This window comes from Acartia tonsa, chromosome 6 (assembly GCF_053477335.1).
Source record: "Acartia tonsa isolate MP-2025a chromosome 6, ASM5347733v1, whole genome shotgun sequence".
NCBI classification, from domain to species: domain Eukaryota; kingdom Metazoa; phylum Arthropoda; class Copepoda; order Calanoida; family Acartiidae; genus Acartia; species Acartia tonsa.
Window position 1 is genome coordinate 7,106,764 of NC_137265.1, and position 18,804 is coordinate 7,125,567.

General features: G+C 32.3%; 1 protein-coding gene across 2 annotated transcripts in view; it reads left to right on the forward strand.

Moving 5' to 3' along the window:
• Positions 1 to 14,578, forward strand: part of LOC145321695 (PI-PLC X domain-containing protein 1-like) — a 59,707-nt gene extending 45,129 nt beyond the window's left edge. Inside the window, exons 5-12 of one of the 2 annotated variants that reach the window (XM_080163238.1) lie at positions 2,330 to 2,443; positions 4,014 to 4,074; positions 5,431 to 5,525; positions 8,882 to 8,963; positions 9,819 to 9,881; positions 11,437 to 11,567; positions 13,301 to 13,402; positions 13,868 to 14,578. In XM_080163238.1, the coding sequence (XP_080019364.1) occupies positions 2,330 to 2,443; positions 4,014 to 4,074; positions 5,431 to 5,525; positions 8,882 to 8,963; positions 9,819 to 9,881; positions 11,437 to 11,567; positions 13,301 to 13,402; positions 13,868 to 13,910 (691 nt within the window). In that variant the 3' untranslated portion in view covers positions 13,911 to 14,578. Of the gene's footprint in view, positions 1 to 2,329; positions 2,444 to 4,013; positions 4,075 to 5,430; positions 5,526 to 8,881; positions 8,964 to 9,818; positions 9,882 to 9,926; positions 9,990 to 11,436; positions 11,568 to 13,300; positions 13,403 to 13,867 lie in introns of both variants that reach the window. The other variant, XM_080163239.1, reaches the window with a different exon arrangement.
• Positions 14,579 to 18,804: the final 4,226 nt, after the last annotated feature.

Genomic DNA, 18,804 nt, shown 5'->3' on the forward strand with positions numbered 1-18,804 from the left:
TCATAATCAGTCCGACACTAATACCGGGTTCATCTTTGCGTCATTCTAGTCAGGAATTGACAGCTGCAACTTTTTTCAGCCGCCATTTTTCATCGATCTGATTACACTCTTACATGCTAATCAGATTCAGCAGTCAAAACATAAAAATCAGGGCTCGGCAGCCGCCTGTAAGCCTTAGGGAACTCAACCTTTTACAAGTTTGAAAATTAGCTGAAAGTCTATACCTGACCAAGATATGACAATCCCTCTTTTCCAAAAACGGGTTTAAATTTGAGGCTTAGTCGAGGCTGACGCGCGGCTGCTGAACTCTGATAAAAATGTTATTCCGCTGTTTTTGGACAACATTCAGCTAAAACTGCAAAAAAAAACTTATTAATTGTTGTTAAGCCGCTATCATTTGTGTATATTTATGGCAGCCGTTATGCAAACTTTCGCGGCTGAGCTGTCCTTTTTAAGTACAAGACAGCAGCCAGCCACCCTGATTCTCGTACTATTGATATAACATTTTAATCAAAAACATTCTCAACATTTTTAGTATGAAAATATTAATTAAATTACTTCACTACAAAACTTACAGCATAAACAAGGATGACGACATCCATAAAAGCGTAGCTCTGAAACGGTAGGACAAACGAAAATTAACAATTGTAGAGTGTCAGAACTAAATAAGCGAATGCAAATGTTTAAGTCGAAATAAAGTTGTAAGTAAATTCGTTGCTTCGCTTATAACAGTGGACCTTGTTGTAGAAATCAGAATTTTAAAAAACTAGATACATAGGATAATTATATCACTATTAAATAGCTTCATAATAGTTATTTCTTTCATCGTATTATAAACGGCTTTCCGCGGATATAGAATGTACAATTATAAGATTAAAGCAAGTTTTTTTAGCACCGAGATGCCGAAGGCACGGGCTAAAAAAACTTGTTTTAATCTTATGATTGTACATTTTTTTATTTGTAGAAAGCTGGATATAATGCGGTGCTAGACATAGTTTTTTCGTATTGATGAGAACCGGTTCCTATCCACCGGATTCGAATGAATACGAGAAAATATTTTACGTAGACAATGACATATCAAAGTAACTTAATCATATAAATCCCCATCATTAAATCATTTTTAGGTTTAGGAGCCGTTTTAAATTAACAAAAAGTTAACGCACCTGAAATTTTTGCACAGTCTTTTAAATTTTTGCATACACTTGTTTAATAATTTTGTTCAGAAGTAGGTTAAATACTTAGGGCTTTAGAAATAGTATAACAAGTCACTATAATAAATTGTTTTGTCTGGTAGGTCGATTGCAGGCGTCTTGTGGTCGCCAGGATAATGACTATTTAAAACTTTGGTGGTTTTCCTAAAAGTGTTTAGTCAAGCAAACAAATTTAACCCACATACTTTGAAATAAATTGGGGCAAAGGGGGGGGGGAGGTAGTTTTTTTGTTAGTTCATTACTTTGGGTTAGGTTGTATTGGGTACTGAGAAACCCCAATTGTTGGTAAAAGGGAAAAAATAACCCCCCCCCCCGTTCCACTTATTTGAAATTGTTTGTTTTTTTTTGAGAAAAGGTGTCAAAATTTCAGGATCTGTCAAATTATCCAGAGATCTAAGGGGATAAGACAATGGCTGATAAAATGTTGTACATCCCTAATGGTAATACACAAAATTACCACTTCTGTAGATTATACTCTGTGGTTTAAACGTTGACCACTAACTATTTTAATTAACGTCCTCAAAGTTGTTAACCCAACGAATAAGAATGCGTTATTATAAAACTTTGGGGACTAGTGTAATAAACAGTTCAATGTCCCCTTACTCCCTGAAATTATCAAACTTGAAACGTCTGCTAGTTGTACCTTTTTACACAGAAATGAGAGACAGAAAACTGTTTTTAGGTTATGTCTAATAGATACTTTTCAAGATAATGATTCCTAATAATATCTAAAAGAAAAGCTTTTCTACATGTAGGGTCCGTTCATTATTAACTGGTCGATTTTAAACTTTACATGGTGATTTCTGTAACAAAGACACAATCTAGATAGCATGGCAATTTTATAATCATTACCAGAAAGTCCATATGTCCAAATTTTTGGCATTTTGCAACCAATTTTAAAAGATATAATTAACCCAGTAACTTGATATCAGCAATGGCGATTGCTAAGGTGATTAGGCCCAATAATATAAGTGAAGCTTCCATTAAATTTCTGACAGTTGAATATCTTTTTATTTTTTGATAGGTCACTCTATAACTGTTAAAATGTTTTTTTTCTGACTGTCTTTATATTTGAGCTTCGCTTTTATGCATGTTGTCATCCTTGTTATAATGTATAGAATTGGTTACTACCCGACAACCGAGGAGAAGTTTTGGTTGGTGCATGGTATCATCAAAGCACACCCACTCAAGGAGGGAATAGAGGCTGTTCAACAGTTTTTAAGAATATCCAGGTAAAATTTTGAATGGTACAGACACCCTATATCCAATTTTTTTGTAACGTGGATATTCTAAAAGGTTCTGTGTTTTTTTGAGAAAATAGAAAAGAATACTTTTTTTATGTTTCTTTTCGGTTAGAATGGGTTAATAAACCGATATTCTCATACTGGTAGGTTTCGAATTTTTTTCTAAAAATTAGGTTACCTACAAATGCCTTTCCAATTTTAATATTAAGTGGGAGAGGGTTAAATCTCATTACACTTCCCTACCGCGGGTCAGTGGTAATATAAACAATCCGTACGCTCAGTAGAATTCTAAGCTCCTAAACATGTTTAAATTGCTTATGCTCGGCTGTCAAGCTCAGATTTTAATTCTAAATATCCTAAATTTTCTTCAATGTGCTTAGGTGAGATAAATCAGTTTCTTAACGTTTCAAACTAGAACTTTCAACGATAAAAATTGGGTTTTTTTTGCATTTCCTAGAAAAAAATAAGACACGTAACTGTTAGCAATGTTTTCTTTGTCCTATATCTACTAAATTTCCAGCCATTGTCTATTTACTTTTTCTTTGCATCATTTTATGGAAAACAAGGATGACAACATCCATGTTAGCGAAGCTTAACAAATCAGACAGAAAAATAAGTAAATACAAGTTATTTAATGAACAACGTGATTAATATTAAACAATTTCTAGAAGTCTTAACAAAAATATGGATAAATCCATACATCTAAAGTACTTGAAATGAATGTTTAATATGAACAAACTCACATCTTAAGACTTGAACATTTTGCTCACAACATAGTGCGTAGAAATTATTCCTAAAATCAATTTAATCATATCATATAATAAATTTAGTTAAAATTAACATCTTTCAAATGATCCTACAGACCTACAGACTTACTTTCTGGTTGTTACAATCTCAACTGATTTTTTCAACCAAGTCCTAATTTGTATTTTTTTGCTTTTGAATAAAAATAACAAAAGGGATTTAGAGTTTGCAGAAACCACCTGAATCCAGTTCATCATATTTTCAAAAATTAAATCTATTTTGTGATGTCTTAGAAACCTTAAAAAAACTCTTTTGAATTCAAACTAAATGAAATAAAAAATAGTATTTAAAAAGTGTTAGTTTTAATTAAGGTAAATTGCAAATATATTTTTTAGTAGGAACTGATCAAAATAGAAAATATTTAAATTAAATTATAAATCAGAGGGTTTTTTTAAATATATAATTTTTAGATAGATATTCTTTATTACCAGAACCTTTAAATATGGTTCATTAACTACTTTATTTTCATGTCAGGGGGAAAATCTCCAAGGATTATTTTAAGTATAAGAATAGAGTGGGTATATGCAATATGTAACTCTGATCACAAGGCGGTGACCCTGTCCCGATTTTGTATTTAGTCTTTTAAACTAGCTAATAGCTTCGGAAATATAAACACAGCCTACAAAAGAATAGAAAAGACTAAAAAGGTCGATACCACTTGGGCCAGGTAGTTATCTGGGTTCTACATCTATACAGTTATAACTATTCATTTATTATAATCATGCACTTTATTTCATTATATTGTATATTTTAGGGATATTATGGTTTGGGAAATCAACACCTTTGAACAAAATTGGACTGACGACGCACATAAGGTATAGCCTGCTGCATTGGATCCTTTTATTTTTTTATTGCTGCGCTTTTCATACTAGTCCTTGTTGATTTTATTTAATTTTTTATAATGTTGCGTTATAAAATTATCAATAGGAGTCGCTAGTATTTTAATTCTATCCCTCAGGGAGGGTTAGAGGGGACAATGGATCAAATATTCAATATTTTTTGGTCTAAAATCTTGGGTACCAGCTTAAAATGTTCGTAAAGGCTGAATTTGGGGACTTTGGGTACTGGCGCACAATTGTCATGGAATTTGTTACAAATCTAGCAGACATAAAAAAAAACAATTAACACAATTTCTAGCAGACAAAACATTTATATTGTATAAAATTATTTCTGCTTGATCTAACAAATATTTTTTTGAAGGTATGAAGAAGTTTTAAGAGCGATTTTTCTATTGATTAATTACAGAATGTTTACTTTATTGTGATGTACTGATAGGCTTATTTATAAGTAAATGCTTTTTTTCTTAGAACTTTTTCTCATTTTGAGTTTTCTAATTTAGATAACCATTAACACTTTAGGATTTTCTTCAAATTTTCTGGATAAATCTGGTTTTCATGGCCTTTCTTTGAAAACTCTTAAATTGAATTTATTGCCCATTGTTCCCTCCCTTCCTCCCTGTCCATCCCTAGTTTGTGGTACCACTAGGAAATAAATGTTTATACCTTTTTTATTACTGCGCTACTTATGAACATCATTGTTATGTTGATTATGATAGCGCCATTTTCAGGAAACTATAAATCAAACGTAATATTTTCTTAAATAATCAAAAGCGAAGCTTTTCTATAATTAGGGTCGGTTCGTACATCCGTACAGATAGCTTTTATCGTTAATTAGGCAAATTGGAATTGTTCTTGATTTTAAACTTTGCATTATGATTCCTGCAGTAGTTAGGTACGATTTAGAAAGCGTAGCAACTCTATAACCATTACCAGAATGTCCGTATGTCCATTTTAAACATGTTGATTTTTAACTTTTTTAACAACAATTTTTTTTGTGATATTATTTATTATCATTATTTTATGATTATATTCCTATAATTTTGTCAAAACTTACATTTTATTTTGTAAATTCAGTTCTGAAACTCTATAAGAGTTAATGTTCGTATGTCATACCGTTTCAGATCTTCGCTTTTATGGATGTTGTCATCCTTGTTGCATAAAGAATACGGGGGAATTTTGTCGTCAATTTAGGTCGCTTTCATCCATGTCAGGGGAGGGGATCGATGTATCTGGGAGCAAAGGTAACAGGATATGTGAGAATCTCGTAATTCACGTAATTCATATCCATTCTTAAGTTAAACAAACGTTGAAAAAGATAAGTAAATTTATTAGGAACTGCATGATTTGCTGGTTTCCGAGTTCTACCCGTGGCTTGTGGTACCACTAGGTATTGGATGGGATACAACTTTGGCAGACATATGGAACAGGTACAATTATTATCTTTCTCGTATTTATTCGAATCCGGTGGACAGGAACCGGTTCTCATCAATACGAAAAAACTATGTCTAGCATCGTATTATAAACCACTTTCTACGAATATAGAAATGTACAATCATAAGATTAAAACCGCGGAAAGCGGTTTATAATACGATGAAAGAAATAACTATTCTCTTACATTAACGCTGTTCTTGTAGTGACTTTGTTGTTTTACTTTAATATTGTTAATAAAAAGCACATTTTATAATAGGGCAAATTGTTCAGTGCCTTAGCCCAGGAATCTAAGAACAATGGCCGATAAATTAATATATATTCCCAATTATGATACCCAAATTATTCCCTTCTGTAAATTACAATTAGTGGTTGACACTCAACTTAATGAACCAGCTAATAAAAAATCAGTAAAATTTCCCAAAGTTTTTAGGCCATCCAATGAGAAATCATTATTATAAAACTTTGGGGACTAGTGAAATAAACAGCAAAATTTACCTTCCCTCATTGGGCATAGCCGAGGCTCTGCAAATTTATACTTGTTATATTGCTTTCAAAAATTCACTGCCATTATTTCCATATTAGGAACAGGCTTAGACATCCAGCTGATTTTCACAATAAAAACGTAAATTCTCCGTAGAGTGACAAAGTTTCTTAAAAATCAGCCATGTGACGTCATAAAAATAAAATAGATAAGCGGAAAAGTGGGGAGAAAACTCTAAAAAAGAGATGGATAATCCCTTATTTCTATGACGTCACATAGCTGATTCTTTTAGACCCTTTGTCCCTCTACACATTTCCCTACGCCTTTTAAGAAAGCTAACAAGCAAGATTTGTTTACCTATTAATTGATTTAATATTACTTTTAACACAATAACGTTTTTTTCACTATTGTCCATACGGACTTTTTAGCACGGATAATTTTCCTTGTGTTTAATACGTAGTTTATGACATAAGATAATATATATGACTTTCTGGGGTAAATAAATACAAAAACAAGTATGACAACATCCATAAGTAACGCAAGAAAAAAGGTCTGACGAAGTGAAATATATAATAGATGCATATAAAGATAATCTTCACAAGAAATTTCAGAAGCCAATATCCGATTTCGATGCGTAGAACCTTAGCGCCAACTAAAATCTGCTGCGTAGAATCAACAGTATACAATAGTATAATGTAATAGCGGACAGACATACGGACATAACCTAACCATAGAGTAGCGGCGCTACTAACATTTTTCATTTTCCTCAGGAAAATTGTATTTTGAGCGGGGAATGATGATTTATGAGTATTATATGCACTTATTCTTTTCAATTATTTTAAACACAATTTAATTTCCTATATTGCTTTTACTATTAAAAAGATAAAATAACAATAAAAGTATAAGTTTAGATGTGTAACCCAGACAATTACCTGGTTCCTGTTGGTGGGGACCTTTTACGTCTGCTCTTTCTTAGCGACTTAGCTGTGTTAATATTTCCGACACTATTGGCTGATATTTAAAAACACCACTGAATGTCTGAAATGGTGAACATACAGCTATTTAATCCCTGCCCCCTCTATCATTTTACTTTAATTACATTTACATCGAAGCTGTGGTATTTTCAGGGATCTAAAGGGATAAGACAATAGGGTATTCCTATCCAGCTATCGCTATCACTATCGCTCCATCAGTTATTCCCTCGGCCAGAAAATATTCATTCCTAAACAAAAAACTGGATAGGAATATCATTCTCATTTAAACAAAAACTCATAAACTTTTATGCTAAAATGTGGTTTAATTTTTTTCACCGAGGTAATTATGCTTTCTTTTAGTAATTAATAAAAATTCTAAAATCTTCCAAAAAAAAATTTAAAATCTTCAAAAAAAAATTCAAAAATCTTCTAAAAATATTTTCTCAGATTTTCATATAAATATGACTGTATAGACATAGGAACTTCAGTCGTGCGAGGCTTGTGGTGCAGAACTGAGATTCTGTTCACCGGTTGCCATGTTCGGGGGAAAAAATGACTACCTCGGGGATAAAAATGATACCGGGGAAAAAATGATACCCAGGAAAAAAATGATACCCAGGAAAAAAATGATACCGGGGAAAAAAATGATACCAAGGGAAGAAATGACTACCTCGGGGAGAAAAAAAGAATATTAACATCCACTATTTAAGGGGTCATTTATGTAAGAATGAAATTTTAAAATAAGGTTGAAGATAAAAAAAAACAGGTTCAAATAGACTAAAATAAGAGGCAGGTTGGAGGGGAGGGGGAATAAAGGGGAGTTGAGATAAATAAAATATAGATGTGTTGTTATATAGTTACAGACATAGTGAGGGAGACCAAAGTCTCCAAAGTTCCATAATAACGTTTTCGTATTTGTTGGCTTAAAAACTTTGGGGACCTTTAATGGTTTTAGATTGGTTGGTTTATTAAGTTGAGTGTCCAAACGTTTCAACCACAAATTGTAATCTACAGAGGAGGTATAACATTGGGATTGTACATCAATTTATCGCCCATTGTCTTATCCCTTTAGATCCCTGGAGGGATACAAAGATTTACAAGACATATTTTGTGTGTTGAAAAGATTAGTAAAAACATTTTCTAATTTTATCCTAAGTAGGACTTTATTTTCTCTTGATAAATAAATTCAATGACATCACATATTTAAGTCTTTTAACACTTTATATAGAGTTACTGACCCTTTAAACTAAAATAAATTTTTTTTTAAAGCGAAGCTTTTCTTTAATTAGGTTAGGTCCTTCTTTCCGTGCGTCCGAACATCCGTAACGGTTAGCTCTTTCCGTAAATTAGGCATGTTAGAATTGTCTTATCGATTTCAGTAGTTTGGTACGATTTAGAAAGCGTAGCAACTTTATAATCATTACAAGAATGTCCGTACGTCCATTTTAAACATGTTGATTTTAACATTTTAACAACAAATTTTTATGCACTATAATTATCCGATTGATAGATTTTTTTAATACTGATTCCTAGGACAACAATGTACAATGTTATAAGCGAATCATCTCTATAATCAAGTCCTAAAAATATAAGTATGTCCTTAAACATTATCCTGCATATAAGCAGTTTTTCAACAAATTTACGTAAAATTTTGTCAAAACTTATATATTTATATTTTTTATATTTAATTCTGACACTTTTATGGATGTTGTCATCCTTGTTTAATTGAATGTGATAATTGATTCAATTTATTTTGATACATATTAATTTGATTCAGATTTTTAATTATTGTTTAAAGATAGATGTGTCCGTCTATTTTTGTAACGTTCGTTTGTCTGACTTTCTAATTCTATGGTCTTCGCTTTTATGGATGTTGTTTCATTCTTGTTTTATTTAGAGTGACTTTACCTGAAGATGAGGGAAGAATAATAATCACCTATAATGAGAGACACACTGATGACGTCTATTTTTTCCCAGAGGTCAGTAATTGGATGTTTGACTGTCTGTCTGATACACAGACAGTATAAACTTTCTGGTGCTTTACCTTAAAAGACTAGCGAGCAAAGAACCCCTACCACTTACTTTTTTTAAATAAGGATATAGTATTTTTTTTATTTTGGCGAACCCCTGCGGGGGACCTAACCTGGCAGGGCAACCTGTATAAAATAACAAAACTTAACTGAAATCAAATTGAAACACAAACACAATAAAAACCTCCACCCCTCCCCTCCTTTTTTTCAATTTTTTAAAAATAAGATGGGAGGGGGTTTGTGTCCTCAACTGGGCACTTTGAGGGAAACCACTTTTTTTGCCGAGGAATGTTTTGTCTTTCTGTTTGTTGTAGACAAATATCTTAGAAATTTCATTTCAGACAGTTTTGGAAAAAGTTCTGTGTGTGGTTTTATACATGAAAAAGTTAACAAAAGGAAAATTTATTTTAAAAAAAGATTTTATGTTTTAATTGTATTATATGATTCATACTTTAATTTTTGTGTATTTTAATATATTTTCAGCGTATATAAGGAGGGGGGGGGGGGAATGGGTTAAAATTGTCCATTTTTAGCAGGGGTTAACTGGGAAAAGTTCTAAAATAAGAACACTAAAACATCAAGAGATGGGGGGGGGGGGGTGGGGCAGTTAATCACTTTCAATAGTTGTGTTTAAGTCATTGACTTTGTAAATAGGGGGACAAATTAAAAAACTTTTGGCCGAAGTATCCCGATCGACTTAATATTCCCTTCTAATAAACGTCAATCAGAATAATTCTACCTAATGTTATACCATTTTTTCTCCTCTTCTGCGAGGTTTCTTTAACTAATTTTAACTTTACGCAGGTTACGGAAAGATGGGGAAATGTGGACGAACCTGGGGATTTAAAATCATATCTGGAACAACAGGTATATAAATATTAGCTCAGATTAAAAATACAAATAATATAACAGGTTATGGGAAGGTGGGGAAATGTGGACGAACCTGGGGATTTGAGATCATATCTTGAACAACAGGTATATAAATATATTAGCTCAGATCACAAATACATATAATATAACATGTTATGGGAAGGTGGGGAAATGTGGACGAACCTGGGGATTTAAGATCATATCTTGAACAACAGGTATATAAATATTAGCTCAGATCACAAATACATATAATATAACATGGTTAAAATAACGTTTTCTAATTCGTTTGCTTAAAAACTTTAGGGACTTTAATTAAATTTTGTTTTGTCCATTCATTAAATTGAACCACTGATTATAATCTACAGAAGGGGTAATTTTGGGTATGATCATTGGGGACGCACATTAATTTATAAGCAATTGTCTAATCCCTTTAAATCCCTTGGACGAACCTGAAAATTTGAGAAGATTATCGTTAACAGCAGGTAATCATAATTTTGTAGATTTTTTCTTTTTGTTTTGCGGATTTTTCTTGTGTTTTTATTGAAAGATTTTAAATTCAACCTTTTTTCCTGCTTTTTTTTCATGTTCTTTTTAAATTTGCTGAGAAAGACTTTCCTACAGGGATCTAAAGGGATAAGACAATGGCCGATAAATTGATGTAGATACTCAATGGTGATACACAAAATTACCCCTTCGATAGATTTTTATTAATGGTTGAAACGTTTGGACACTAATCTTAATGAACCAACCAATCACATTCAATACAAGTCCCTAATCTAACAAATAAGGAAATTTGATTATAAAACTTTGAGGACTAGTGTAATAAACATTCCAATGCCCCCTTCCTCCATGCTTTTATACTAGGTAGATTATGTTTATTATATTACAGAGAATATAAAACTTCAGCAAAAAATAAGGAAAAATTTCAGTTTAAGAAAAAACAAGGATGATAATCTCCACAAAGAAACAGTAGTGTAGTTGCTGCTCTAATTCTGTCAAACAGACAGCATGTACTTGACATAAATTGACAAAAATTCAATGGATGATATTGGCAAAATATAGAAATATCATTATTGTGTCAATGCTGAAGCAGCTTATAGTGCGCATCATTATAATCTTAGGATAAACAAGGATGACAACATCCATAAGTAGCGAGGCACAAATATTATGTATAAGAATTTAAAGATTTGTTATTTAGGGAGAAAATCACAAAACCTTTTCAACATTTGTTTTTAATTTTTTAATACTTATATATCAGTAATATGACTAACAGACTGACGGTCAAAGTAAATTATATACGGATACTCAAAACAATGGGAAATTTAATTTTGATATCTATAACTTGAATATGAAATTTTGTAAATCAGACCATAAACACCAAAGTTATAGATAAAAATGTGAAAAATACAAAAATAACCTAAAACCTGCTTAAAGACAGTCTGACCGTAAAGGACAGACGGACATTTCAAATTATAGAGTAGCTTCGCTACTAAAAAATACAAACATTGAAGAGTAAACAATTAATGATTAAAACATTACATTATATTTTTAGGTGGGCTTAGCCGAGGAGAACCCCGCTGCCTACAGCCCATGGAAGCCAAACTGCCAGTTGACCCCCACAGCGGAGGATATTATCGGTGGTCGCTGGTCAGGACTAAGAGAAATGGCAGCGGCCGTCAATAGGTAAAGAATTTTGCGCTTTCCCTAAAAGTGTTAGTTGTGCAATGAACAACAACCCCACACCCTTTATTTTTTAAATTGATTAAAATTAGGGAGGTGGTATTTTTTCTATGCAAACCCCTGCGTGGTTAACCAGTAATCAATATAACCTAACCTAACCTGGCCTAAATTATATACAGGTAAAAGGAAAACTAACCTTCCCCCTTATTTTGAAAAAAATTTTAATTTAAGGGGCGAAGGTTTTGTGCTGAACAAGCCCCTTTGAGGGAAAACGCCGATATTTTATGACAGTATCTGTAAATAAGCAAAGCACAAAGTCTTAAGTTTAAATACACTCACTTTTTAGTAAGAGCATAGTCCAATTATAGTTTTTAAGACTTTATGTGCTGTGCCACAGCCCAGAAACAGGTGTTAAAATTCCACCAGCTCAAATTATACTCTAGAAAAATTAGAATTCACTGTTTTACAGAAAATAACCATTTTGTGTGAAGAAGATTGGCTAATTTTGACCTAAAATTTCCCCTTTCATGATTTAATTTATAAATGTAACCATTTGTTGCAAGGAAAAATGAACAACTTTGACTTCAAACTTCCCCATTATAAAAAAATTTCGGAATGTGACTTTTTGGTGGACTTGTCAACTTTGACATCAACCTTCCAAATTCATAAATTTGTACAGGAATAGAACCCTTTAATATAGATAAAGGGTGTTTAAAAAAAACAAATCGCTTCCCTTTTTTCAATATAAACACTACAGTTTTAGTCAAAAACTAACAAAAAATGACACAAATCATGTCCAAGTAATGACAATGAGAAAGCAGTATTGAATTTTGATTTCTACTCACCTCTCCTGGGCACTACAGCTCGAGTCCTAGCCCTTGTGTAGAATTTTTCCTTACATGGAGATTAAAAATCAAGAAAACGTGTTAAGTACTTAAAATCTTGTAGATAGACCCCATAATGTATAGAATTTTTGATTGAGCATGTAAAGACCTTTCTGTAGACATCTTAACCAGGTTTCTAACTCAATCCTAGCCAATTTGGCATTAAAAAGACAGACCCATCAAACATTTAGATATGACGGGTATCTCCAGTTCTTGATGTGTGATGGATCTTTCTTTTTGATGACAAAATTGCTAAGATTGTGTTAGAAACCTGATTAAGGTGTCTAAAAAAAGATATTGACATGCCCCATCAAAAATTCTTAACATTATGGGGTTTATCTACAAGATTTTAAGTACTTGAGACGGTTTGTTCTTTTTTTTTTAAAGACAGAGCAGTCATGTCTCAATGTTTGATGGGCCTGTCTTTTGGATGCCAAATTGGCTAGGATTGGGTCAGAAATCTGATTAAGGTCTTTATAAGCCCCATCAAAAACTCTGAACATTATGGGGTCTATCTACAAGATTTCAAGTACTTTAGACAGTTTATTCTTTTTTTAAAAAAAGACAAAACTGTCTTAATTTGTAATAAAATATGCACTCTCCACGTAGAGAAAAATTTTCCACAAGGGCTAGGACTCGAGCTGTAGTGCTCAGGAGAAATGAGTAAAAATCAAAATTCAATATTGTTATCTCATTGTCATTGCTTGGACATGATTTTGGTCATTTTTTGTTAGTTTTTGACCAAAACTGTAGGGTTTATATTGAAAAGAGTGAAGCGATTGGTTTTTTTTAAACACCCTTTAGAACTAGCTAACTTTGACTTCAACCTTCCCCATAAATGATTTAATTTAGAAATGTAACCCTTTGGTGGAGAGAGGACTGGCCAAGTTTAAAATCAACTTTCCCCATTCATGATTTTGTACTCAGCACTAACATGATTCAAGAAGGAATAAGGTAAATTTAAAATCTATAATACAAAGAAAAATGATGTCTGTCCGTCTGTCTGTCTAAAGCTTAAGATCTCAGTAACCGCTGAACTGGTTGTGCTCTACTCTTCAGGGAATATGGCAACTGGTCCTGTGGTGTTTTTAGGTTATTTTATTGAGTGGGGAAGATACCTCTAACCCCCCATATATGTAAAAAATTTAATAGGTAACAATAAATGCTTTGTTTGTCAGTCCATACTTTAAGAGTATTAAGCACAGTTTAAAATTGCAAGTGTTATTGTGAACTTTATCCTTTGAAGTAAAAGCAAAAGGACATACTTCCTGTCTGACAACCTTTCACCATATCATCATAGGAATCTTCACATAAGGTTTAAGAATCAATGGTGATTTTTTACTTAAAATTAGAATGTAGAAAAGCTTTCTTATTAGAATCGCCATTCATCAATTCAAAAACTTATTTATCCTTTTTAAGGCGAAACCTGAATATGGCCAAGAAATTGAAACCACAAAACTGATATTTTATTCACCAAAAGGGACGATTTTATGAAGAAAAAAATATAATGATTTGTACTTGTACTAATTAATAATTCATTTATATCATTTAAGTACCAGGATATTTTCTGTACCAAAGAGTCTTGCTAATCGCTAAACCGATATGGTTCTCCTTTAAAGTGTAGCCTTTCATGTGTCCAGTGAAGATTTTTAACTATTTTGGAGGAGAGTACCAACAACCTCTCTAGAGAAATCTAAAAAAAGCCCCTCCCTTACTTTTAAAAACTAAAGTTTAAAATTTAACATAGGTCAACTCTTCCCCCCCCCCCCTCCCTGCTCCCCTTTAAGTACACCTAGAACCTCTTTTTATCCTTACAAGTAGCTAAGAGGCTCTGTCTTCAGGGTCAGAGATGGGCAAAAGATAGCTTAAAACCATCTCAAGACTTAAATCTCAAAATAAATTAACCTAAAACCATCAAATGATCTCTGTGAAGGTTACCTAAAATAGAGAACCCAATCGGCTCAGGAGTCATTGAGATCTTAATTTCTTTATAAAAAACGTATTACTTTATTTATCTTATTGTAAAAATACAAAGTAATTGTTAATTTGCTTTTGATGTTTCACCCAACTATAACCAGTAACCAGCCCTATTGAATTATTTGAATTAAACTAAATAAATCTTTAAATTCATGGAACTCTTTTTTTGATGCCAGCAAAGAAAAGAATTCTTTACAAAACCTAAAAAGTTTTATAAGCATGAAAAGAAAACTTCTAAGACTTGTTTGTAGCGCAGCCTCTCTATATCTATATAGGGTATGTCTGTCCAGACGGACATTTCAGTAAGTTACATAAAAATGCATGGATCTATGCCGATAAATTGATGTACATTGTAAATCCCTAATTATGATACACAAAATTACCTCTTCTTTATTTTACAATCAGTGGTTGAAACGTTTAGACACTCAATTTAATAACCATCCTCTCAAAACTTAATAAAAGTCCTCTCCCTCCCTTGCCAAAATGGCTGTAACTTTAATGTAAGTAAATTTGCAGATCTTAGGAATAAAGTCCTATAATTGTTATAACTTTAACATAGATGTCCATCCAAGAGTGGGGGCAAAGGGGTGTGTACCACCTAAAAACTTTGAAATTCCTCACACCTAAAATTTTTTTAAAAATAAATTAGATTACCTCCCTTGAACCTTTGAAACCCCTCATTTTACCTTCCTCAAAATAAAAAAAAAACTTGCCCTACTTTGCCGTTTTTCTCATAAATTGTTATTGCTGCGCCTTTTATGTAAATATCCATGTTATGTAAGATGTAAATTTTTACATTTGTGGTAAAGGTTAAAAAGTTAAAGTTTGTAATTAAGTTTAGTAAAAGAGAATATTTTCTGTACAAAACTCTTTATTTTATTAACAATGCCATGTCTGTCTAGTATTCTAATGGATATAGGATATACGTGGATATTGACAGTGGTAAAATTGTCGTCAATTTAGCTTGCTCACATGCCCCTCATTTATTAATCAGTAGGCATATAGGGGATGGATTAAAGGGGGTGGGTGGGGGTATTATTATTTTAGCCAGTTGCGAGCATTACTTTATTATCCAAGTACATTAAAATCTGATGCAATATCCAAATAATAATATATCGATTATGAAATGCAAGGGTGAATTGCTTAGAGTATCTTGGAAGTGAAATTGATGAAGCTGGTGGCACTTTGACAGATGTTAAACGCAAAGCCTTTTCTATGATTAGGGTCGGTCCGTCCGTAACGGTTAGCCCTTTTTGTATATAATTTTGGCATGTTAGAATTGTCCTATCGATTTCAAACTTTGCATGATTATAGGTATAACAATTAGGTACAATTTTTAAAGCGTAGTAACTTTATAATTGTCACCAGAAAGTCCGTACGTCCATTTAAAATATGCTGACTTTTTTATTTTTTTTTACAACACTTTTCAATGTGATATAATTATTCTATTCATCTGATTTATTGAGTATTGATTCCTAAGACAATTTTATAAGCAAAGCTTTCCTATAATAAAGTCCTAAAAAATGTAAGTATCCGGTATTTAAGCAGTTTTAATTAAATTATGCTTATTCAGCTCTATGACACTCTACAATGGTTATTGCTCATTTGTCTTTTCTTCTGATTTTAGAGCTTCTATTTTATGGATGTTGTCATCCTTGTTAAAGCTAGAATTAACAAATTAGACAGCCTTTAATAGCTTGAACGAAATTTGACATTTAAACAATCTTCCTAAGACTTAATAAGTTAAGACTTATCAGGCAGGAATCTAAAGGGATAAGACAATGACCAATAAATTTATGTACATCTTAACTGATAATGCACAAAATTATACCTTCGGTAGATTAGCGTTTTGGACACTCAATTTAATGAATCAAAAGATGAAAATTGAATATTACAGACATGTGTTAATTAATGTTTTAGAAGAATTCACAAAAGGGTAACTTTGCTTTTCCTCATTGAGGGTAATAGTTATTTCTTGCATCGTATTATAAACGGCTTTCCGTGGATATAAAATGTACAATTATAAGATTAAAACTAGTTTTTTAGCCCCGAGGTGCCGAAGGCACTGACTAAAAATACTGGTTTAAATCTTTTGATTGTAGATTTTTATATTCGTAGAAAGCTGGATATAATACGATGCTAGACATAGTTTATTCGTATGGATGAGAACCGGTTCTTATCCACCGGATTCGAATGAATACGAGAAATAAAATTATCGTCCATTGTCATATCTCTAAATATCTCCGATAATTATGTCAGGTTTATTGTTTGTGTGTTTGTATTTTAAAAGTTATATAAGGCAAAGAGATTAAGATAGAATTACATTTGCAATGATGGTGGTTTCCCTCAAATTGACTAGTCAAGCACAGAACCCCCACCCTAACCTATAATCTATAATACAAAGTAGAATGATGTCTGTGTGTCTGTGTGTCTGTCCGTCTGTCTGTCTATCCGTCCGTCCCTTAAGATCTCGGTAACCACTGAACCGATCGGATTCTTCTCTTCAGAGAATATACCTACTGGTCCTGTGGTGGTTTACGGCTATTTTCTTGGGGGGTGGGACACCCCCAACCCCCCAAAAAACATAAAATCCCCCCCCCCCATTTTTTGTTGAAGATTTCCTTAGTCCTTTTTTTTATTTTATTTTTCTTTGTTGTTGAAGATTTCCTTGGTCCTTTTTTTTTATTTATTTTTTTTTTGAGATTTCCTTGGTCCTTTTTTTGCTGAAGAAGATTTCCTTTGTCCTTTTTCGAATTTCGTCTTAATTTTTTTTATCACCTCTTGGGGCAAAGCCCCTAGAGGCTAGGGGCGAAGCCGCTAGTCTTAGATATAACAGAAATAATTGTGGGAGAGTTATTTTTTTGTGTTTTTTTTTACTTCAGTCAAATTAGGTTAGGTTTGGTGCAGGTAAGGGTAAACCATAGGAGTTATGCAAAGGAACACTGTGGGCTACAATTGAATCAAGACAAAAGTAAGTGCCGAGCCCTGGGACCTATGTAGGGTGAAAATAGACATAAATCCTTGATGATTCCAGGTGGAGACAAAATATTTTAGCGGGGTCTTTTGGTTTTTTTTCAATTTAAAGTTCTGAAAAAAAATTGAAAAAAATATGAAAATCTTTAATAAAAAACAAACAAAAAATAATTTTCAATATTTTTTTTTACTAAAAGATACAAACAACTTATATAAATACTATAAGCTTTAAAAAAATCACAATTTTCAAATTTAGACTTTCAATATAAAGATTTGTAGAAAAAACCTAACAACAAATTCTAACATATTTCTGATCAACATAGCAATAAAACATCTTTTGCAAAATCTTTATCATCAAAAATAAATAGCACTTACTAAAGACTTTTTTTCATTTAAACTTATACTTTTCACATTAATTAACTTTAAAGATTGATTTTTTCTAAAAGAAAGGTTGCGTGATTTTTTTATTCATAATTAATTGCCTAATTTTGAGATTCAGATAAAAAACCTTACTGCTTTATATCATTGGATACTCTACTAGCAGCGGCTACGCCTCTAGAGGCATATAGGGACGCTTAGGTTGGGGGGGAAGACGAACCCCCCTTACAATTACAGCTTTTTTAAATGAAAAAGTTAAAAACATTTATTTTGGAGAGTTAATTCTCTTGGGATAGTGATGGTACCCTTCCCCAAAATAGTTATAAACCTTACCAGGACATATGAAAAGCTACCATGTAAAGGAGAACCATAGTTCACAAAGACTCACATAGAACGTGTTACTTTATTATAAAGATACATATATACACAGAAACTCTACAATCAGAGTATGTCTGTTTGTTCATCTGTCTGTATAAAAACATTACAGAATATATTTATTTGGTACTAGCGGCTACGTCCCTAGAGGCCTTTAGGGGCACTTAAGAGGTGAAGAAGGGGTTTAATTCAACAACTATATTTTTATTTTAGGCTTAAAAAGAAAATGTTTTTTTTGTGTGTTGTGGTCCTTTTTTAAGGGGCGATTTCTCTTCTCTTTCTCAAAAGAAGTTATAAACCTTCCAAGGACCAATGAGAAGCTACATAGTAAAGTAAAAAAAGAACCATATCAGTTCGTAAGCATCAGAAAGATGGACAAACAGACATCAATCTATTTTGTATAATAAATAGTGCTTTAAAGTAGGGAGAGAAATATCATCTGGAAAAAAAAATTTTCCAATCGTTTAAAAGTTATATCCCTGTATAAAAAAGATAGGATGTCCATGTGTTTTTTCTGTCTGTGCCTAAAGTTCTTGCTAACCGCTGGACCAATTTGGTTTTCTTTATTGACCTATCTTTTAGACTGATAATAGGATCAACATATTAAGGAGTAGTTTAGTGTCTATTAATCCTTATATAAAAGTAACAGTTTC